Source organism: Leptidea sinapis, chromosome 19 (assembly GCF_905404315.1).
Source record: "Leptidea sinapis chromosome 19, ilLepSina1.1, whole genome shotgun sequence".
Taxonomy (NCBI): domain Eukaryota; kingdom Metazoa; phylum Arthropoda; class Insecta; order Lepidoptera; family Pieridae; genus Leptidea; species Leptidea sinapis.
In genome coordinates this window covers 4,198,129-4,223,002 of record NC_066283.1, presented here as the reverse complement: position 1 = coordinate 4,223,002, position 24,874 = coordinate 4,198,129, and the positions used below count along the sequence as shown (strand labels likewise).

Sequence of the window (24,874 nt, the reverse complement as noted above, 5' to 3'; positions counted from 1 at the left end):
TGTCTAACAGCAAGAGACTCATATCTAGTTGTATATATTATTCAAGAGGTAAAAATGCTATAAGGTAAAAATAATGTGTAAATAATATTCAATTCTGTGCCGTACGTTGCAATGGCCTTTAATTATGTTTTGCTGTAATTTTCAGCGCATGTTTCAAAGACGAGCGAGTCTGTGCCCAACTATTCTGCTTCGACGCGGCGAGCGGGTACTGTGTCGCGTACAGACCGGCAGCTGAGGGATCTCCCTGTGGGGATGGCCAAGTGAGTAACCATAGACAACATGTTTTTGAAGTTATATTTCTTTAGGCGCGTTGTGAACAAATGATTAGAGTGAAATTTTAAGATGCGCGCGCATCACTGTAACACAAAATAAACAGGGTGAAGTTGTTCCTAAAATTTTCTGACGTTTGCGATATTCGTTACTCTTTTTTTCGTTATTAGGATAGGCAAAGGGTTCAAGCCCGTACAGCCGTATTCACTATTTAGTAATCAATTGTTAAAGCCATTGTTGGAAGATTTTTACAATAGTGTTCTTTCTACAAACGTAGAATAGCATGAGGAATAAATAATTTTAAGGATTTTTGCTTTTTTAGGCCAAAGAAGTACAAGTTCTTGCGTGCATACATAAGTCACACACACTCTTTTTTTAATGTAATCTTACAATAAAATCAACTATTAGTGTTATATTTCACTGGGACACCACGGTGGTGCTACGAGTCGCCGCTACCAACAAAATGTATACAGCTCTATAGGGTGTTACTTGCCGTGTCCGGTTGGTAGCAGGTTTTGATAATGCTCCACATTTTAAATAATAATTGCATGCTATTTTAAGCGATTTTCCATCACTGGAGAATCTTTCTCTGACATTTTGCCAACAATACGCATAATGTAAATACCATGTATTCAAACTAATATTAATAAATATAATATTAGTGTTCTTGAATTATGATATCTAATCTAATAAGTGCGAGACTATTTTATCAAAACACGTTCGATAAGCTGGTGGTTATGCAAAAAAAAATCAGATAAGAATTCTATCCAATACTGAAAAACATAATCAGTTGTGCACGAAGCAAAAAGCTTTGGAAACTCTATACTACTACTGTTCAATGAGAATTATTGATAACTAATAAGGGACGTCCCATCATGGCCACTGTCGCATAATTGCAGCAAATAGCCAATGTTATGCGCCTTGAACGCATAGCAATAATTGCTGCTAAAAATTATTAGCGAGCCCCATTTTGTCAGGAGACAAAAACTTAGAATTGTTTTAAAACAAGACATCTCGGCGAATGTAGTTCCAAACATTGAATTAACATGCGTCTTATCACTCCTTACAACTTCACAAGTGTAGGTAATGTTAACTCTAACCATACCTTGTAAATAAGACTTTAGTATATAATTATATTTATTATTTTATTTTTTCAGTATTGTATAAACGGGCGGTGTATAACTGAACACGAGAACATAATCCCGGACTATTCGCAGCACACGCCGAGCTACGTGAGACCAGACACCAGTCCGTTTTATGGCAACATTACCAGGTAATGTCAATTCTGCTCCTCCTGTAACTGGTAACTCAATAGAGTCAAAAATAAATCATCCAACAAAAAGCATTCAATAACAGCAGAATAATGCTAGTATCTAAAAAGTTTTTGATGTGAATGGAACTATAAAAAGGAGCTTAAGTAAATTTAGCCAATCGAGTCAAAAAAATATGAATAGGTATTTATAACCTATTTTGATACTTTTTGAAGGACACAACTACACCTATTCAAGTAACCGTGCCCAATGGCATCTGTGTAGGTTTACCATTAATTCGGACATGTCCGGCTCACTATATTGTGCGGACTATATTTTTAATTGTATGGAGTATAGTAAAACACTACATATAAACTTACATCAAATAAGTATTTACGAAAAGCGAAATCTAACCGAGATCAACTAAAAAGTCCGGAATAAATCGAAATGTCAGGATTTTCAAATTACTAAATGGTAACCCTACATCTGTGATTGGAACATTATAACTGTCGTGGATAGTTAATAACTAGACTGTGCAATAAATTTTAATCTGTTAAACCTCGTTGAATTCGTTTCTTATCTCTTGGTGCACACTCTAGTTAGATCTATCATAAAATATCAGTCTGGTGCCATGAATTATTATACATAATCTAGGTAATAGACACTATTTCCAATATTTTGAATAGAGGCCTTCCTTCATCCAAAATATTAATGGAAAAGCCCTTGAAATTTATTGGAATTTACTTACAATTTATTTGATATTAGTCTAAATTAAGTGCCACCTTAATAAATGCAAATATATTATGATTTGAAACAACGTACCACCACTGGAGATATTTTTAAGATTTTTTTAATTTTTCTAAATATAATAATTTCTAGGTTTAAATATACTACACCGATAATTTAAATACCATGTATAAACTAATATTTATTTTTATCAAACACTCAAACAGTAACGACGCTACAACACAGCCATACGTTGCTAGCACATCGCCACCAGTTTACCAAAACAATTACCACTACCAAAGAGATACACCCAGCACGACCACAGAGAACCCATACAAAAATTACTACAGCACTCCAGAGCAAACAACAAAGACGCCAGAGACCATAAAACCCAGCGTATCATATCCACCATCTATAAATAAATACTCAGTGTCCACTACAAGAAGCCCATACGACTTCCACGATTTCTTCGCAAGAACAACAGAAGCTCCAGAGAAAAAAGGCTTCTTCAGCAAGCAAGATCTGGACAGCTATCTCACGAAAACAACGAAAGACCCGTATCCCAACAAGGGGCCGAAGTCGGTCTTCAAGATAGGGACATATTATTCTCAGGCGAAGTCATCGGATAACTCTATCAGGCCAGATGCGAACTCACAACAAGTTCAAATAGAACCGGCGAGGTTAGTTTACTCGTATCAGAAGAACTTGACGTCAGGAGAACTTATCCGTGCCTAGAGTGCCAAAATTGGTAAGGACAGAATTGGATCAAAATCATTACAATCATGGATGATCATTTCTTTGGAAGTTTCACGCATTCTTGTCACGCCCATCTCTTAGCGCTGCCTCGGATTGAATTCATGTTTGTGTAAATAATCTGCATCATTATGACGTTCATCTGTGTTCTGAACTTGAATTTTTCACACTGTACCTAACTGTTGTCATATCTTACGTTTCAAATGGCCTGTTAAGATAAGGAACGATAGATTAGATGGCTTTTTAAGTTTCAAGTCGATAGCGCTAAACCACTGAGTATTGTAGTCATAGGTGTTTTTCAATACAACAAAGATATAAATGAACGTGATTGAAAAATCATATTTTATATCACAGACACTTCTTAAGTCTGAAATAAATTAAGTTCCAAGAGCTTACCTACGTATGTACGTACTGGATTTAAGAAAAAAAAAAAGCTATGACAATGCTGAAAGTATTGATCTAATAAATGTCACACAAAAAATCCTTGTTTCCGAAAAACCTTTTTTGATGATGTTAAAAAGCCATCCACTGCTATATTCTTTGTCGGTACAGCTCTACTAGTATTCTTGTCTTATTAGAGCATGTAAAAAACATTTAGAAAGTTAATCTTAATCTACCATTCACAAAATATACTATACACATAATTCCTAAATACTACCAGATTCTACTACAACATCTACATCTTTCACATCACTAGTTTAGGTTATTTAAAAAAGAACATAATTTAGATTGCACATAAAAATAACATCGTGTAGGTATTTTTCCTTGGTAAACAATAAAAAATGTGATATATTATTACCTATCTATTTGGCCAATTTTATGTTATGAAATATTAAGTATAATTAAAATCTATTATATTCAATAATTTGGTCCTCAATTTGATGACTTGTTTCATTATTATTCCTAATACGATGCAATTTTTTTCAGCAGCCGCCATTAGCGAATTGAGCTGAAGAAATATTTGAAGACTGCTGGATTTAAGGGCACTAGGATTCATGAAGAAATACATCACACTCCTGGTGATCCCGTCCAGACTTAATGTTTGAAATGTAGTGATCCCATATTTAATTGATATCACCAGTTTATAAATAATTTTCTACGGCACCAGAGCTGGCCATTCCGTCCATATATCTCATAAAAAAGTAAAAAAAACGCGATATTGGCAGCATTGTTGTTATAAAACAGATTGGCACCAAAACATAGATCAATTCTTTTTACATCGAAATGGTGATAATAGTGAAAATATGCGTAAGTATGTGTGTGTCTGAAAACTATGAATCAGGCATTGGTCTGTGAGTGATATTCCAATGTGATTGTGTTAATGGACTTTAAGTACATTAGATTTGTATAAATATGAACAAGACGAGATCAAGATTCCTCGACGTAGTTTTTTAGTTAGGCTATTGTAATTCGTTTAGGAACGGTTGTAAAATAGTATTCAATAAGTGTAACGCAAAAGAAACTGCCAAGAAGTGCCTTTTACGAATAAATTAGCTGTAATACTTGATATAGTTACTTTTTTGAAATTTATACGATGCCGCTAAACTTGACTACAGGCCCCGTCAACTTAGGGTTACCATTTCGAAATTTGAAAAGTACTGACATTTCGATAGAAGTCCGGACATTTTAGTTGATCTCGTTAAGATTTCGAATCTTGTAAAGACTTATTTGATATTTGTTAATATGTAGTTTTATTGCTATATTCCATCTAATTAAAAATAAAATATGGACAAGTTAGAGTCGGACAAAATCTGGACTAGTCCAAAAGTCCGGATTAATCCGGACAGATGGTATCCCTACCGTCACCAGAAGTTATAAATTTTGTAAATAACGAATTTCTACGAAGTTACGTGTAACAACAAGAAATCCCAAATTCAATAAATAGCAATTTTATCGGGTGTGTGTTTTTGGCCTCTCGTGACGGGGCTTATAGTCTGTTAGTGGTAATAATTTGACAGTGACGTTTGTCATCGTGACGTAAGTAAAGATAATCTATTACTTTTAATAGCAATCGGGCATCGGTTCAGAGAGCTCTTTAAAATACAATAATCAAAATATAGAACAATAATGTAGTTGGCTTAATAATTTGTGTTTTTTATTCATGTCAATGAACTGACTAAAATAAGTTTACGCCTGACACAAAATACCTAATATTATCTTTTTTTTTGAAGGCCGTTTCAATTTATAATATCTAGAGGTCACAGAACGATAAGGCCGTATAAATAAAGAAATATTTAAAGCTTTTTCCATGTTTGTTGCTTTAGTACCTTATGTCTACCTACTTAGTTACTACCTTAATTTTTTTTTGACGTGACGTAACCAAAGTAAACTGAATACTTATAAACTTTTTATATGTTCTTACTACGGCCAAAAGTATCCGAATAATAACCAATGTTTTTCAACCACAATGTTTTGATAGATTTTAACAAAAGAGAACTAAAATATTCCAAACCTACTAAAGCGACTGGTTCACACATCAGAGAAAAATTATCACCATCAAAAAATCTATATATATATATATATGCGTATCCCTTCAAAAAAAGCGCGTACACCTTCCTTAAAGGCCGGCAACGCTCTTGTGATTCCTCTGGTGTTGCAAGAGAATGTGGGCGGCGGTGATCACTTAATACCCGTACGCTCGTTTGTCCTCCTATTCCATAAAAAAATATCTTGTTTTCTTATCAATAGCCAAAGGCAAGACATAATATCCAGTTATAAAAATGGCAAAGGTCTATCATTATTACAGCCAATAATTAATAGTCTTTAATTAAAATAAATAATATAAAAAAGTACAGTAATAATAATATAACATTAGGTACGACCTTTTTAAACTTTACCTCAATCTATCACAATGACTTGTATATTTTTATAAATTATTTAGGTGAATAATATAGTTACCATAGATTAAGTTGGCACGTTCTCACCATTCAATTACTTGCCAACTATTTATTATATTTATGTATACCGATTCCCAATGTCCTATGTATGTTGTAAGAAAAAATACAAACTTTAAATATATTTTATTTTTATTTCATTCACCCTTCACCTCTGATTATAAATAAATGTCACATTTCTAACATAATTGACTAAAACAAGAATGTTAAACAATAAAAACCAAAATATATACATATTTTATCACGCCGATGTCAAATGGCAAGGCTAACCAGATAACATATAAAATTTTAAAGGTTTTTATTTCTATGTGATATTAACTTAAAATGCAATTTATGTTTTTCTTACATTGTTACCTAAACACTAATGATCCCTTCACAAATGTCACTTTTTGCTGCGCATTTTAAAGGAATACGCACGTAGTTTTCAAAATTATATATAGAATTTACATTACCATTACAACATACAAGTGCGCAAAGTAGGCCGTTCCCGCGCGAGGAAAGCGAGTGCAGGATGACCTACGTGCGCACGAGTATCGTATACTATTTTTCCTATTAAGTTGCGCAAAGTTCGACCACTATAATTATTTTCACACATTCCCGCACGCTCAGCTACACTCCCGCACGCTCTTGTCAACGTGTAGTAAAGTGGTACTAACGCAAATGCATGCGCAAAATCGAACTTTGCGCACGATAATAGGAAAAAATATATAAAAGATTATTTGAGCGTAGGTAAAAAATATATAAAAGTATATTTGAGCATCAATATCGACCTAACATCTGCTAATTCGATTTGCTGGTTTTAATATACCTCGCATTATTTGGACTTTCAAAGATTGGTGTCGATAAAAACTCGTGAATTAAAATGTACCAAATCAAAACTACACGCATATTCCAAACCGACGACTTTCACCCACTCTTCACCGGCACTGGACTGGCGGCAACGTTTTTGACAACAAGTTTCGCTAGCATAGCCACAGATAGACAAAACACTAAACCGGCAGGCATGAACTTTTTGCTGTTGTAATACCTGAAAAGATAATTATATGTTATACACAACAAGAGACATTAATTACCATTTTAAATTCATGTATACTAAGGCCAACTAGACGGGATAAAGAATGTAAACAAAAGGGCCGTTACTGAGTTACATTGTACTGAGTTATCCCTACTAATATTATAAACTAGCTGACCCGGCAAACGTTGTTTTGCCATATAAATTATTTTTAGAGTTAGACCGTTTCTTGCACATTGCAACATTGCACAAGTCCCGTCATAATCGGTTCAGAGACTAGCCGGAACAAACAGACAGACAGACAAAAATTGTAAAAATAATATACATAATATACATGTAGTAAAAAACGGTTATTTCAATATTACAAACACACTCCAATTTTATTTATATATATAGATGTGAATGTAAGTTTTTTGTTACGCTTTTAAGACGGAGCTACTGAAGCGATTTTGATGAAATTTGGTACAGCGATAGTCAATAGCTTGGGAAAGGATATTGGCTACATATTATCCCTGAAAAATCCATAGCTCCCGAGGGATTTGTGAAAACCTGAAATTCACGTCGATAAGCTTTGTAGCTTAGTAGGTTTACTTTGGTATAGCAATCTTCCTCGAAATAAGACTCATATAATATACTTTCGCCGTAATGTCATTCACTCCCTGCGTAAGGGAGCTGATTTGTAGAAATTACTATAATTTTTGTTACACTAATTAAAATAATCTGTATGTACCTAAATCTTTTGTACATTGGCATGTTATTGAAATTTTTGCTATGTGTCTTTTAGTTTTAGTCTCCTTGTTGTTATTTTTACATTTGTGCATGAACATTGTTGGTTTATCAAATAAAGTGAATTAAAAAATAATTAAAATGTAGTACATTGTAGTACAGTACTGAGTCCGCTCGGACCGACCGAGAAAACCCGTTCCGACTGACTAGCAATGGTGAACGAGATAAATGAATCAAAGACGCGAAGCTTAGTACATGGGAGTGAGTACCTACGACAACTATAACTTCCGCAGTCCTCTCACATAGTTCTATTGAAGGATTTGGACTTTATTCTTACGGAAATACTGGCTATTTCAGTATATTTGTTTAAATGATTTTTTGTCAATTTATTATAAGTACTTATTGGGTACATTCTAGTAACATTAGTATAGCGTTTATATTCTGTGTGTAATAATAATATAATGACAGTCCTAAGCCTGTGAAGCCTAAAGTAAAATCAAATAAAAACCGCGATTTTTTTGCATTGATCAATGTACTAGTGTAGTAGATCGGCGATTATATTAGGGAATCCCTAATCTGTATATAATTTATTCTAATAAAAATATTTTGAACCCCTGAAACCCCCTTTGTTTACATCCTTTATCTAGTCTCGTTGGCCTTACTTTAGACAAGAATGGGCTTTGTGTATCCAGCTTTCAGATACTGGAAAGATTGTCTGAGAGAGATAGAATGATCGTACGGCTATCACTTATCAGTGAGTCCTTCTAGAATGTATACCGGATTATATTAACTTCTTTATTTCGTGCTTCCGCTTTTCACGGTACTGCCATTTGTGAATTATGTTTTGATGCCTGAAATATATAGGACTTCGATTTACTACCTACTATATAGACCTTTGTTTATATAACAACTTAGAAATTTGCTCAAAAAAGAATAAGTTTACATATGCTGGTCACACGTATGTGTTCAAAAGGCAAAGATAATTTATACCTCTAGATAGAACCTCTTGCAGAACCGATGAAAAGAGGTTTATTCCTCTAGTGTGCGTGACAAGCTACGTCTTACATTTGTATATCAATTTGTGTTATTGCGCGTCCGTTGCTCAAAATAGACGTTAACAGTCAACCTCAATTTGTCACAGTCTGCCTAGAAGTGTAAATGATCTAAGGTTACTACTGCTGCAGCGAGAATCTCGAGTCACGGTCCGACAGTGCAATACCCCTTTATTTTTCGAACATATATGTCAGGGATGAATAAACATTACTGCCATCTGTAATATTTATAACCTAATGTATAAATGTATAATGTTATTTGTACACTACCTATGTTATTTGTACCTACACGAAGCATCTTCAGGGGCTGTTGACTCGCGAAAAAAAAACGGCGAAATACGTGTCGAAGTGATTTTGTGAAATTTGGTAATTCTGCCAAATTTACATCATTTATAGCATTTAAAACAACAACAGGTAACTATGCTTGAAAAGATAGATAGGTATTCATTATTCCCAGCGAGTTTGAATCCGTCGTGTGACATATTTGAATACGACTCAACCGTCGGCCTGTTTGGTACTGGTTTGTTCTGAGACAGCAATATTTTGACTGTCTGCCGTCCATGTTTTTAAAATTAACAATTGTTCAAGCCAGGCCACAATGATATTATGTCTGCATTAGCTAACCAATACCGTTGACCTGTCACATTGCCCAATCTAGAAGTCTGGAGGTCTTAAGCACACTCCCCTAAAAATGCCTCTGTCGTAAATCCTGCTACTCCACATCTAAGTGATCGAACAGCCTTGGACTAGATTATGATTATTTTATAGCAATAGCAGACAGTACAATATTGTATATTTTTTTAAAAATAGCACAAAAAAAGAATGCTGGGGGAGTATGTTGCGCCGCTTCTTCTCTCTCAGAGCGCCATTTGTTTCCGAAGCGGTAGTAGTATCAAGTATATTAGAAAATATGACATCAAAAAGAATTCTAAAGGAATCAATTTTGAGAAAATAAATGCCTTTTTATGGGTAAAATTCGTTGTACGTGAAACAACCAAGTATACTACTAACATTTAACAACTACTATTAACAACTTTTTCTATGAGACCAAGTGAGTGACCCATCGGCTTTTAACAGGATTGTCACAACTCACAAACCCACCTTACCCATCCCAGAGTTTGTAGACAGCATCTTAGACGTGCTTATTTTTCTTTTTTTTTATGGAAAAGGAGGACAAACGAGCGTACGCAAAAAGCCTGGTGTTAAGTGATCACTACCGCCCACATTCTCTTGCAACACCAGAGGAATCACAGGAGCGTTGCCGGCCTTTAAGGAAGGTGTACGCGCTTTTTCTGAAGGGTATCTTCAGAAAAAAATGTATCGACCCGGAAACACCGCATAAGGAAGGTAATTCCACAGCTTTGTAGTACGTGGAAGAAAGCTCCTTGAAAACCGCACTGTGGAGGACCGCCACACTTGCAGATGGTGGGAATGATATCCTAACTTGTGGCGTGTTGTGCGAAGGTGGAATTCGGCGGCAGGAATCAGGTTAAACAGCTCTTCGGAACACTCCCCGTGATAAATGCGGTAGAGGACACACAATGAAGCGACGCGGACGTTCAGCCGTTCACAGAGCACTGGGTCCCCGTGCTTGCTGTGTTGCTAGTAAAATGCAATATACATTGCATTGTTTTAACAGCAAAGTTTTTCAAGTCATAATAATGTTATAAGTTACAGAAATTCAATTTTTTTTATTCAAAATAGGATATGATGTCACTTATTGAAAGTCAAAAACTACCACCCATTCGAAAAAGTATGCCTCAGACCTGAGAAGGGCTTCTTTTTTTACAATTAAACTTATTATTTAATAGCCTGAGGGCGGTCGCTCCATTCCCAATCTGTGGTTGAGAAAGTCATTAATGTTTACCACAGAAACGTTTTTTAACAACTCATTTGAATTTCGTAATTCGTAACATTTATTTTGAAAATTGTCGGGGATCTTGTAAAAGCATATACATCGCCCTACAAAAAACTATATCTAGCTCAAAGGTCCATCAAACAAATGGGGTTCAATCCTTAGACGGAACACAAAAATATCCTGGGTATTTGTCTTATTATTGATAATATTTCCTAGTTGTTACGAATTTGTAAGAAATAGATTTGCGAAAGGGCGACAGAACATCGATCCCAAATTATGGCAAATATGCGGATTTCATGATTCGGCTAGATTTGAATTTACTCAAAATGTCAATGAAAACAGTACCTATATCCCATGATACCGCCTAGAGTTGTGGTGGTGCCAAGCATCAGCGTGTAATTTGAAGGATTCTGACTCAGCTGATAAGCTCCCATACCTGCAGAAGACAAGGATCATTATCATAATTTTATGGCCATGAGAATAAATCCACAATCAACTAGACGACCCAGGTTTTAGGCTGCTTTTCATCACATTACCTTTGTTATATCGCTGATTTACCTTGTCTAAGATTAAAAGACAAGCCAAGACAGCGGCGAAGTTAAAGTTTATATATTTCTAATACTAGTTTATAAATTTTTTTAAATCGGAATCTTAGTTTTCGTGCATTCAAACTCAGTGGCGGATTTACAGATTTGGCGCCCGCAGGCTATTCAATTTTGCCGCCTCAAAATTTTGATATCTTAGTCTACAAAATCATATCAATTTTCTATCAATAAAATTTCAACTTTATGATTTGTGCTCCATCATCCTCGTTACATCAACTTTTCCCGTAGGAACTATGGTACCGTGTTAGATCATTAATTTTTAGAATAACGCAATAGCGATTCGATATTATTTCAGGGTTAACACATTTCTCGTTGTCATAGATAGACTCATATCGGATTTAACTAGAAATTGTTATTTTAATTAATAAAGCGTTTAGCAATTGTTTATGTAGAGATATTTATTATTTAGCATTGTTTATAGGACTACATTTCGATTTTTGTGAAATATTTTAATTTCTCTCCAATTTTCGAAAATCGTATTTTGTGTGTGTATAATTTTTTTTACAATTTGTAAATCGAAATAAAAAAATGTGAACTAAATTTGCCGCTCCTTATAATTTGCCGCCCTACGCTCCAGCCTACTCAGTCTGCTGGTAAATCCGCCACTGTTCAAACTAATAATTTTATATGACCAATCTTAGGCCTGATCTTGAGCCATTGTCAATATTATCAGACTCGCATTTTACAACCGCAGGCTTCGCAAGAAACTTTTCGCAATAATTTCCGAATCGACCAGACTTAAGGCGAACCTAGACGCACCGCAGCAAACGCACCCTCCATTCATAAAATTTTCTCATGGTTTCTGTTTTCGCCAAACGCACCTCTATCAGCGAAGAACGCGCCGCACGTACCTGCTGTTGGAATCGCATCTACTTCTGGAGTATGGATACCGAGCTTGCATCCGTGCATTCCGATACGAGGTGACGTCATTCGCATCGACAGTCGACCTGCTGCCTAAATCGAACGCGCTGAATTTGAAGACGTCATCCGCACGTGCTGGGGGAATCAACTACTATATCTATACTATCTACAGCATTTTACCGAAGGTCCTACGGCGCGGATGGATGCGCAATTTTGCACTCAATATAATATAAAGATTTATAACTCGATGTCTGCGCCGCATCTAGGTGCGCGTTTACCATTAAGTCCGGCAACATATATCTTGATCCATTTGTGAGCCATTTGCCCACATATAATAACAAAAGTCCTCAAATCTATAAACGGTAAGGTAAATACGACCATTTGATAGGGGTCGTCATTAGACTTAAAGATGTAAAGTCTGTCCTGCCTGTAATTAATTACATGACACGGCACCCACACTTTTTAGGTTACCAAGGGGCGCCCCCTTGGCTTAAGGCTGAATAAACAGCTCTTAAGCCTCAGGAAGTTTAGAGTGTGTAGATTCTGTAATACTACAGATGAAGCCCTGTTCCATATTTTATATTTCAGTCAGATCAATGCGAAACATAATTAATTATCAAAATATAATGTCATCATAAATAAATCTTAACGGTGAGATATAGTGAATAGTGGCTATCATAATAGATCAAATTGGTTGCAGTGAGACAGGGCTCCGACCTCTTTTCCAGCGACTTCAAAGAGCTTTTCGAATCATCAGCGATCCAGTAGGTTCTCTGTAAACGGTTTAATCTTTTGGCTTTGCGTAGAGAGTAGAGACGTCGTTCCTTTTTTGTATCTTGTATTGCATTTATCATGGGTAGTTCCGAGGAGCTGTTTGACCCAAACTCTGCAACCCAGTTCCAATTAAATTCTTTCCTCACCACCTGGAATGAACTTCTTTGCGCAGTGTTTTCAGGATGATACGATATATGTACCTTCAAAATCAAGCACCTATGTTTAAGGCCAGCAACGTTCCTGAGATTCCTCTAGCGTTTCAAGATAATGTAGCTAGTGATAACTTACTAATAGGTAGCCATAGTCTTGTTTACAATCTTCCAGAAATAAACTTTTATCTCTTATGTTGGCAAATTTTAGTGCATCTCTTGTTGACCATGATGATTGATGAGTTTCAAAAGGCCAAACCACATGAATCTCAATACTGCTGTTTAGAAAAAATTAAATTAATGCATACCTAAGATGGATCCAAAAATAAGCCCAGCTCCCAGTGATGGAATGGATCCTGAAACAAATATACCATTTGTACATATTATGAGGATTAATTTACAGAAACACCTAGAGGTTTTATCTTGGTAATATGAAATTATGGTTTATTTTTTTAGAGATATGAAAATTGAAAATATTGAATATTTTGAAAATCTTATTTCTTTATGTTTTTATGTTTGATTTGTTGATGAATTATTAATTTCAATACTGGGCAGATATAATATATAAAATGTAACTTTATGAATATAGAACAAAAAAAGTAGTTGGTATTATTAACCTATAATTGAATTTGAAGAAGTTTTTACTTCTGTCATGTTGTCACAACCATTTTTTTTATAATGAGACAAATCTTTACAGTAAAAATCCAAATACATTTTTATGGATTGTTGTAGTATGCAATATAAAGTAAATTGTAATTAATTAGCATGTCCCTTTTTTAGAAGTAAAATAAAGCATATTTTGATTTTACCTTGAAAGTATTATTGCAATGTAATTGAAGAGACAAGTAAAAGACAATATTAGATCTAAGTTTAAGATAAATAGACTTTGTTGCATTAGATTAAAAAAAATTGGATTTTACATTTTTGTACTTATGTGTGTAAAATGTTACAAAAACAACTAATATTTGCTTGATTAATTTTAAGTGATGATGACTAAGTGACACCACTTCATATGCTTTATCTAATCACAGAGTACTTGTTTAGTTTATATAATGAAAATGCTTTTTAAAACATAAACAACTTTTGCACACTTTGAGATAGTTATCAATATATGATTCACTTAATCTATGCCTTAAGGCATAGATTATTATGTTTAAACATACATACAACAGCAAAGGTTGCAGGTAAACAAAGAATGTGGTTCCGGTGCCCCAAAGAGGTTTGCCCGCAACCTGATGAGACTACACAGCGATAATATACACACAATTGTAGGTAGTCACCGGTCACTGTCCTTGAACAAGCATCTGTCTAATATAGGTGTAACAGATAGCCCCTTGTGCAGAGGATACATGGAGGCAGAGGATACATGGAGGCAGAGGAAACGCCAGAACATGTGCTTATGGAGTGCAGCAGTGTGGCCGAACAACGGGAACAAATACTCCAATCACCAGCATGTGTTCCAGATGCCTGCAGAAACTTAAAAAGACTGCTAGACTTCTGGAATGATCTGGGCTGGTTGGAGTAAGAAGACATTTTTAAAAAACACACAATGGCCCAATCAAGAGGCTAAGTGTGTAATCAGCTCAGCTAAACTAAATAACTTACTAAATAGGATGTGATATCACTTACTGAAATTAAAAAACTACTTTCAGCGGGCTTTTTTTTCACAAATAATATGGTTACAAAGTATTATCGAACATTAAACTTATTATTCAATCACCTGAGGGTTGTGGCTCCATTCCCAATCTGTGGTATCAATATGAAAGTCATTTACGTAATAATAACCTTTACCACACAAATATTTTTTAACAATTCTTTTGAATTTTGGGATCTTGTTGCATATTTCATACATCACAAAAGACTAACTCGACATAGCCGAGTAGTGGGCATTATATGTTTATGGCTCTTCCTGTTGTTAGCATTATGGTTATGACAGTTTCTAGCATGTCTGTCCTTTAATTGTCAAATCTTTTTAACAAAAAATAATTAAATCCACACAACCTCAAAATAATTACATGTCCTGCAGACATGTAAATGATGAGAGTGATTGTGCAGAAGAAAGAAGAAAAAGAAACAATAACAGGCTAGCAGAAGACATAAAAGATATTCTTTGTGAAGTTTGTATATTAGTAAATCTGCACAGGTAACCATTTAAAAAGTCACAAAAATATTGTATGAGTGGAACATCGCACATCATGTTGCGCCCTGTCAGCGGTTGCTCCGGCACGTGCTGTGTTTCCACAATTTCCCCCAGTTCACGTACGAGCATCAATCGGTTTGTGTGTGCTCAAAACCATTTACCATTTCAACCATTTAGATGTTCAATAAACTAATTGTTCTTAAGTCTAGTTTAATTTATGAACCAAACATATACTTTAACATGAAACAAACATAGACTTTAAGCTACAATGGGGTGCTCACATAAAAAACTTATGTAATCGACTTAGCTCTGCAGTACTTGCGATAAAAAAAATTAGGCAGCTGACAGATGTTGAAATGGCTAGACTTGTATATTTCAGCTACTTTCATAGTGTCATGTCTTACGGAATTATATTGTGGGGTAGGGCTGCAGATATTGAAAACATATTTGTGCTGCAGAAAAGAGCAATTCGAGCAGTCTATAAAATGTGTTCAAGGGATTCATTGAGAGAAAAGTTTTGTGAAATAAATATTATGACAGTACACTGCCAGTACATATACGAGAACCTCCTATACGCTCATAAAAATATTAGCCAATTTAAAAAGAATAGTGATGTACATAGTGTCAATACTCAAAGCAAACATAAAGTCGCAATTCCATCTACTAGGCTACGTAAAATTGCTAAATCTTTTAAAGTGGATTGTGTTATATTTTATAATAAACTTCCAAATGAAATTAAAATATTACCTATAAAAAATTTAAATGTATTGTAAAAAATAAATTAACATCTAAGGCCTATTATAATGTGAAAGATTACTTGAATGATAAAGATAGTTGGAATTAATGTTCTAAATTTTGTTAATGAATATTGTTATACTCATTTGAATTATATTGTAACTTTTGTACTCCATCCTGACTTGCACTAAATAACTTATAAAGTTTTACAGTGAATAAAGATTTTTTAACTTTGACTATATTAATCTGGACACAACCAGAACACCGTAAATAACTTTAAACCTTACCTCCTATTGGAGGTAAGGTTTTGAAAATACTGTAAAGTCTACTAAATACAGCATGAACATGATGTGTTCACACTTCACATAATTCAGAGTTCTCCAAGTTAATGTAAATAAAGGTTTTTGTATTATGTATAACATAAAAGTGTAAAAGACTCACAGTGAAAGAAAAATGTAATATTTTGGATCACTAAAATAAAACTATAAGTACTTTAGCAATAGATTACAATGTATTTTATGTACTTTATTCTGTTGTTTAATTTACTTAATTCCACTTACTCTATGTTTAGTTTGTACATTAAAACTTATCAGTTTTTATCTATTCCGGTCTATAGGTAGTCTTGAGACTGCCCTGCTAAGTGTTTTTCAAATTGCCGCAGGTTCACTGAATGTTTATAAAATAATTTTCTACATCATAAAACAATTACTAATTTATCTGCTGTTAATTTTCTAAACTTTTAGGGCACATTTTAGTTTGTATCTTGCTTTTACTGCAAAATGTGTTCGGAGGTTTATAATTCTTTTTTTGTTGTACATCTCAGGTGGGACATTGGGTGATCCGGAAAGCAGAAGACCCCGGTTCGAATCCAGATGTCCTATTAGTTTTTTTTTTTGTTCAAGTTTTGTACATTCTTAAAAATCCGAGCAAGGCTCGGTCGTCCGGATATTAAAACAATAAAATCAATATTTAAATAATAAAAAACCTTTTTACAATAAAGTCCTTCTTTGTTCTGGTGAGAATATGATATTATTGTTTGTGATTTAATTTAAGATCATTTTTTAGATTAAAATTAAAAAATATTTAGAATCATTTAATACTAACCTGCTTTTGCATAACCCATTATACCACCAGCAGCAACGGTAGCAGCATAAGCAAATCCTAATATATCCACACCCATATTTGATTTTATTTTATAAAATTATTACACCACGAAAATCACGATATCAGTAAGCCGGTTTTAAGTTTTCGCTGTTCGCACTACGCAAAGTCACCAGCACCACAGGGCACAGATTAAGTTTAGTTAAATACCACAGAGTACTTTAATTTAGAGGTACTTGAAATAAGTGCTAACTTTTAATACACACATCAAAAAAGTCTAAGCAACATGTACTAATTTAAATTTTAGGATGGTTTTTCACATTATAACGTATTTTATTTTTAAAATAATATTTTTAGGGTCCTATGATGTAAAAATAACAGCTGTTGTAAATATAAGTTCTTTTAATAACAGAAATTAACAATATTTGAATATACTGCAGAAACTAAGGTACATAAGCTAAAATTTTAAAACTAACTAAACTAAACTAAACATTTTTTTAAAAGTATGGCCTCCCCTGCTATTCAGAACTTGTCAGCAACGATTATTCATTAAATTAATGAGACTGTTTATGTCATCTTGCGGTATTCGCTTCCAATGGAATTGTAGCAAATCCTTCAATCGTTGGGTTGTTGTCACTCCGTCCAAGTCTTTCAAAACACGTCTCTGGAGCATGTCCCATGCGTGCTCGATGGGGTTGAGGTCTGGCGATTGTGCAGGCCAGGCAAATACCCGGACGTTCTCCGTTGCCAAGTATTCACTGTTTCGCCGAGCAGTATGAGAACGCGCATTGTCATGCATTAACGTAAAATCGGAGTTTGTGCGAATGGATGGACATAAGGTCTGAGAATATCGTCAACGTAATTTTCAGCGTTCATGTTTCCATTTACAAAAACGAGCTCAGTTCGCCTGTTCTTCATAATACCCGCCCATACCATAATTGTTGAGCCGCTGTATGGATGAACTTCCTGAATGCACCCGAGCCTTTCAGTATTTCCGGGCCGACGGTACACTCGCACCCGTCTTGTATCAGGCCTAAACCCAAATCACGACTCATCGGAAAACATAGTTTTATCCCATTGTTCCTGGGTCCATGTTCTGCGTTCTCTACACTGTAGCTGTACCTACAACCAATAATATCAATTAACACAAATGTCTAATACCTAACTTGTAACGTAGCATTATAGATCGTAGAAATAGTAATCGTGCATAATAACTGTAATAAGCGTATGCCGAAAGATTCGTTCTGACAAGAACATTTTATTTTATATAGCGTAATATTAGCTCTGACAAGAACATTTTATTTTGTATAACGTAATATTAGCTCTGATAAGAACCATTTCATAATGCTGTACATCAACTCATAGAATCATACAGATCACCAGTTTAGTCATCTCAGTGAAGTTTCAAGCATCGTACTTTCTCTCGACGATCGCAGATATACTCACGTGATCAGTCATATGCTCCGCGTTACACAACCGCTCAGCAAGGCCGAGCGGACTCGAATGAAGCGTCGGGACTCGGGGGTCGATCGCTATTCATGCAATTTTAATCAATGAGCAACAGCCGTAGGTGCGGAATGCTCATTGACATCGTATGATCGAGCTTCGACGCGAGTTTACACAAACTGCGATAGCATTAGTTTTAGAGCGTGATAGAATACATAATATTATTCTCAATTCTTAGTGAATGAAACGTTTTACTATTGGTTAAATTGTAAGCTCTAGTATTGGTGTGTATTTTCTGAACTTGTAAATATTTTTTAAGTAACGATTGTAATTGGGTAACTAGTTTTAAGGATTTTGTATATATATCGTGTAACTTTTTAATAAATCATATCTTCCATATATCTTCCACATATTCCTCACAGTCAAGCAGTTGTTTTATTTAAACGCCAAACGCTCAGTCTCTAAAACACTTCGACGTTTTACAACATTTTTTTACAACATTTCGACGAGCGCGATTCCCGTGACGTATCGGTGGGCACCTACTTGGGCGTCAAGCTCGAATGCCGTACTCATGCAGTCGATTTAGCACAGTTTGGGGACCTTACATCAACACCACTTGAATTTTGTAGCCTCAAACTTATCTCTCGAGCGGTTAAAATCGGCTGGCGTCTTGCAGTCAGTTGTATGTACCGGTCTTGCCGAGTGGTTGTACTCCTTTTACGGCCTGAGTGCTGTTCAGCGGGGTCCCTTGTATTATTGTAGCGCTCAAAGACGACAAATAACACTTCTATGAATGCCAAAATGCCGAGATACCTGAGATCGATTACTTCCCGCTTGCAACACCCCTACAGCTCTTTGCATTTCATTTGCTGTCAAATGGCGTCGCTCCATGACGTAAAGAATATCTAACAATTCAATTTTGTCGCTAACTTTATTTAAATGGTTGGTAAAATTATAAAATGAAGACTAAACGTAGCAATAAAAACACACTTAAATTCAAACAAATTCCCTTTCATTTAATTTTATGAAAAAAACAAAACAATCGATTTTTTTTACAACCAGTCAGTATGTCATCAATAACAAAAAACTTTACATACCTATGCACTTTGAGTGAATAAAGATTTAGAAATTAATTAATATAAATGGTAAATATTTTGTAATATCATGCACGTTGTTTAGACTTTTTTGATTTGTGTAATATATATATCTCGGAGATTTATTTGGATTTAAAATCGGGCGTCACGGTGTTGGTATCCGCCATGTTGTTTTAAGTCGAAAAGTGCGCACGTCGCGGGCGCTAGCTTGAAGACGAATGCGACTTCTCAATGAACGCTCTACTGATGGACAATAATAACTAACTTCAATCACGTCACCGACATTGACGTACACAGTGACAACTTCAAACACACTTTGAAAGATGACGTTCGCCATCAGTTCAGCCCAATACACAGAGTAGAATATAATCATACAGGCCATATTACTTTTATATTCTAATTCTCCGACATATATATATATATATATATATATACACATCAATATATAGTACATACATATTACTTATATTATTATTCGTATAATTATATAGCTAATGCATTTTCTAGCTTGCTGCTTGGATGAATAGGATTTTCATCTGAAAAGTTATAAAACACATTTTTTGACTTGCATCAGTGGAATAATTATTATTGAAAATATTAGAATCCAATTTGTGTAATTAAATTATGATTTTGTTTACAATATTCTGGCCATAGCTCTCAGCGTCAGCGGTCAGACTGCAAAAGAGAAAAGGTGCGAGCTTCATCATCAGCAGGAAGACGTCCACTGCTGGAAAAAGGCCTCCTCCAAAGATTTCCACGAATCGGTACTGCGCTGCCCTCATCCAACGTATTCCGGCATTCTTGAACAGACCATCGATCCATCTTATGGGGGGCCTACCAACACTGCGTCTTCTGGTATGTGGTTCTAGGTGCCATTCGAGGACTTTACTTACTGGCATCGAGATCTGATCCTGCAGACGGACTGGCATGCTGGCGTTTCCATTAAATCAATTCTACGCTACGATATATCGGTAATCAATGTGGCACCTCTGGAGAGACTGAGGCACCGCCCAGGTCTCAATCGAATCAAAGGCTTTTACACAGTCCACGAACGCCAAGCATAGTGGCTGGTTATACTCCTCTGTCTTTTGTTTAACCTGCCGCAACGTATGTATGTGGTCTATGGTTCTAAAACCTTTTCGGAATCCGGCTTGTTCGGGAGGCTAGAAGTCGAACCCTGCCCACGAGACGATTCGTGATAACCCTAGAAAACAGCTTATACACATGGCTCAGAAGTGATATGGCCCTATAGTTCCTCAAGAGCATTTTATCGCCCTTTTTGAAGAACAGCACCACTATACTTCTGTGCCATGCTTGCGGTGTTTCGCCCTTGAGGATGACCGAATCGAATAGTTTTTAGAGGGTCTTAAGTACAGGGATACCACCAGCTCTCAGAAGCTCAGCTGTCATTCCATTATCACCCGGCGCCTTATTGTAGGTTGTTTAAGGGCCATACTAATCTCGTACAGGCTGGCGTCTCAGATATCTTCGGTATAGTGTCTGGTTAATTTGGCTCTTGGGTCTTGAGCCTTTTTGGTAACAGGTGCCCGTGCGGCCGTGTATAACTGACCGTAGAACTTCTCGACTTCCCTTAAAACTTCGGGCTTAGACGAAACGACCCTGCCGTCACCGGTCTTCAACTTTGCAGTTTTTGTTGCCTTTACACAATCTGTATTGCGGTGGCGTATATCGCGAGTCAATGACTTGGAGATCTGTCTATTGAGCCGTCTATACTAGGAAGCATCGTCCGGGGACTGAAGGGACATTTGGCGTCTTACATCCATCAATTTGGGGGTATAGTCTGATACTTTTCCGGTTGTTTTAGAACGGCTGGCCTTGAATAACTTAGACCCAGCCGTTTGAACAGCTGCCACAAACCTGTTATTATACTCGTCTACGTCTACGCAGTCACCGAGGCATTCGAAGTGGTTTTGCAATTCGAGTTGAAAGCTGGAGCGTAGACTTCACCAGTCGAGACCACTCAAGTTTTGGATTGATATTCAATTTGATTCGGTGATCACTCTCAGTTCTTACTGAATTGAACACGGAGACATCATTGAATATATGTCTTTTGGTCAACATATTAAAGTTGATCTCATTTTTGGTGGCACCATCGAGGCTGATCCAAGATTTGATTTCTGACTTCATGTAGAAGGAGTTCATCATATAGAGATACTCCTTCTTCATGAAGTCAGCCAGCATCTGGCCTAAATTCTGATTTCCATAAACAAATTTCCCCACTCTCAACTCATCACCGCTATGCTTACCCAGTTTTGCGTTGAAGTCTCCCATGAGAACGTTGAAGTGAGGTCTTTAGAATGTGAATGGCTGTTAAGATGTCCTCATACATGGCCTCCACCTTCTCGTCTGAGTGTGTCGAAGTTGGAGCGTATACCTGTATGACTTTCAACGATTACTGTTCAGTAATTCTGAGTATTAGGTACGCTACCCTAGTCGACACGCTCCCCACCTAAGTTACGTTGTTGACGAGAGACGTCTTGTGAATGAGGAACCCGACATAACCCTGGGACAGTTGGTTGCCCTCCCGTAAGTAGAGTTTCCGGAATTTAGGATTATCAAGTCCTCACCCTGTCTTCGGACCTCAGATACCTCACGACATCCTATCGTAATCTGCTCACAGCTTCCTACAGTTCCTCCAACTTCTCGTCGGTCCGCAGTGTCTTGACTTTGTATGTTGCCAGGGCCAATGGTCTTAGTTTGTTGGTAATTACAAATGGACTCCGCACCCATGTTCTCTTCCAAACTCTTCTGGGCTAAAGTAATGTTCAAAAGACTCTTGCAACGTTTCCAGATGGTTTGACATCTCTCTTTGCACTACTTTCGGCTTCTTATAGTACTACCGTCACCTGAAAATACAGGTTAATCTCGTTTAAATGACCGAATATGTACTAAGTACCCTAGACCTTGTAAAGTGCTACTTTATCTTTAAGAAAAATAGAGACATCTGCCCGCAACTCAAATAAGCGCTTCAAAACTTGTCCCCTTGACAGCCAGCGAACTTCATGTTCTGACCACATATTTTTGTACAGTTTTTAAACAGCCGGTGGTCTAAGGCTCTTGCTCTAATAAAGCTCATTATATTTACAAGTCATGTATACATAACCTCCTTTAAAAAATTAGCCAAAGTTCGTCAAGCCAAAGCATGCCGATGCAAAAAATAGTAAGTTGTTATGATGTGTGGGATTTCTTTTTTGGCCAAAGCAGCAAAACCAGATTTGTTACCCAGCATTGCGGTAGCGCCATCGGTGCAAATACTCCCAAGCTTAGCGGTCCAATCTCCATTTTGTTCGATAAAAATGTTTTTTATAATATTAAAGTCTGAAGCCTTTCTAGTCTCCAAACGTGCGGCACAAAAAGGAAATCTTCTTTGATACTTCGCGTTTCATAGTGTACGTAATGGACGATCAAAAAGAGCTGCATTGTGACACATCTGTACTTTCATCCAAGTAAGTACATACAGTTAATACGTTTTCGTATTTCAAAAACAACTAAATAGATTGAGATTTGGATAAAATACTGCACCGCCATACCTTGAAAGACTGGGTATTTGTTATATGAGATAGAGCAGAGTATCAGCAGTAGACTATGAGTAAATCAGTGCATTCACCATTATTTAATATAAGAAAACAACTTTATAAATTAATTACAACTTTTTATAAGCATGACAACGTAATAACTGCTTTTTAGTCATAGTAACCAAAAGTCACTAATTTCTTCTTCTATGAGTAAGACCTCTATGATACTCCCCCTCACGATGACCTTCAGGTCTGAGTGACGCCTATCATCTTTAGAAGCTTTAACAATCTTGGTTGTGGTAATGCCTTTGTAAAGAGGTCTGCCTCCATATGTTCTGTGTCCTTGTAACGGATGGTCACTTATTTCTTCTGGACACAATCCCGTATAAAATGTTCCTTTATGCTGATATGTTTCGATCTCTTACCAGTCATTTGATTGTTTGCTAACATCTGTGCAGCCAAATTATCATTATAGATCGTAACAGTTTGTTGAAAAACTCCAATATCTTCCAACAGATATTTCAAGTGTAATGCTTCCTTTGTTGCTTCTGTCATCACCATATATTCGGCTTCTGCTGTTGACAAAGGCACTGTTCTTTGTTTCTTTGATGCATAACTGATAAGGCCACCACCATACTTAAAAATATAACCGGTATATGAACGACGGTCAACGGTACATGCCGCCCAGTCAGCGTCGGCCATACCTGTTAGTGCCATTCCTGATTGTTAATATCTGATGGTTACATTCTTCGTTCCTTTTAAATAACGAATCACCCTTTTTGCAGCTTGCCAATGTGTATTATCAAAACATGTATTATATTGGCTTAAATAACTAACAGCAAACATTATATCTGGTCTTGTGGCTACAGCGAGGTACATTAGAGATCCAATTAACATTTGGTATGGTATATTCTCCATCTCTGTGAGTCCATTACCCTTCTCTAGTTTCAGACCAGTCTCCATAGGCGTTGACACTGGCTTACATTCAGCCATGTTGAACTTATTTATTAAATTTTCAATATATTTCTCCTGTGACAATGTTATTTCTCCCCCTACATGGGTGAATTGTATGCCCAGGCAATGATGGAGTGAACCCATATCTCGTAACTCAAAAACTTTTTGCAGTTTTGTTTTGACTTCTCGTAACAACATTTCTGATTTATATGCTAGTATTAAGTCATCCACATAAATGTTTGCAAACAGCTTTTCTCCTCCTTTTTCTAATATATACAAGCAAGGATCCGCTGAAGAATTCTTAAATCCGATTTCCAACAATTTCTCATATAACTTTAAGAACCATTGTCTTCCTGCTTGTTTCAAACCATATATGGCTTTGTTTAGTTGACATATCCCATTATTTTTATATCTATTTATATCTAAAAGCATTTCTTTTGCTTTTTTAATCAACTCTATGTCTTTTCCATGTGTAATTATGTATTTTAAATATTTATCCAGATTTTTCGGCTTCTTCATATAAATTTGTTCATCTAAATCGCCGTTTAAAAATGCAGTACACACGTCTAGTTGGGATAACTTTAATTTATTTTCAATTGCATGTGCAATAAGTATTCTAAGAGTACTCATTTTTGCAACAGGTGAAAATGTTTCAGTGTAATCAATTCCTTCTTTCTGATTAAACCCACGCGCCACAATTCGTGTTTTTCGTCTATCTATTTCTCCCATTGCATTATATTTATATTTTAAAATCATTAGAAAAAGAATAGCAGTTGCCCACATTCCAACTCAATCGAATTAGCTGTGAACTTGACAGATTTGTATGTTGTACTGGATTAAGACTTATAAGTCATTGTTACCAGGTCATAAAATTAAGAAAAACAATAGCTGTCAGCTGTATCCACTTGTCAATTTGCTGCAATTCGTAATTCGCATTT

General features: G+C 35.9%; 2 protein-coding genes and 1 long non-coding RNA gene across 8 annotated transcripts in view; 2 read left to right on the top strand and 1 right to left on the bottom strand.

Moving 5' to 3' along the window:
• The window catches only part of LOC126969884 (A disintegrin and metalloproteinase with thrombospondin motifs 1), a 179,960-nt gene extending 173,943 nt beyond the window's left edge, over positions 1–6,017 (top strand). For 3 of the 6 annotated variants that reach the window (XM_050815474.1, XM_050815478.1, XM_050815477.1), the window contains exons 14-17: positions 146–260; positions 1,428–1,543; positions 2,474–2,994; positions 3,930–6,017. In XM_050815474.1, coding sequence (XP_050671431.1) covers positions 146–260; positions 1,428–1,543; positions 2,474–2,981 — 739 coding nt within the window. In that variant the 3' untranslated portion in view covers positions 2,982–2,994; positions 3,930–6,017. Of the gene's footprint in view, positions 1–145; positions 261–1,427; positions 1,544–2,473; positions 2,995–3,926 lie in introns of all 6 variants that reach the window. The other 3 variants (XM_050815475.1, XM_050815480.1, XM_050815479.1) reach the window with 3 other exon arrangements.
• LOC126969917 (uncharacterized) overlaps positions 1–24,874 on the bottom strand; it is a 433,182-nt gene that overhangs the window by 47,623 nt on the left and 360,685 nt on the right. The window lies entirely within an intron of this gene.
• Positions 1–24,874, top strand: part of LOC126969958 (uncharacterized) — a 238,884-nt gene that overhangs the window by 184,047 nt on the left and 29,963 nt on the right. The window lies entirely within an intron of this gene.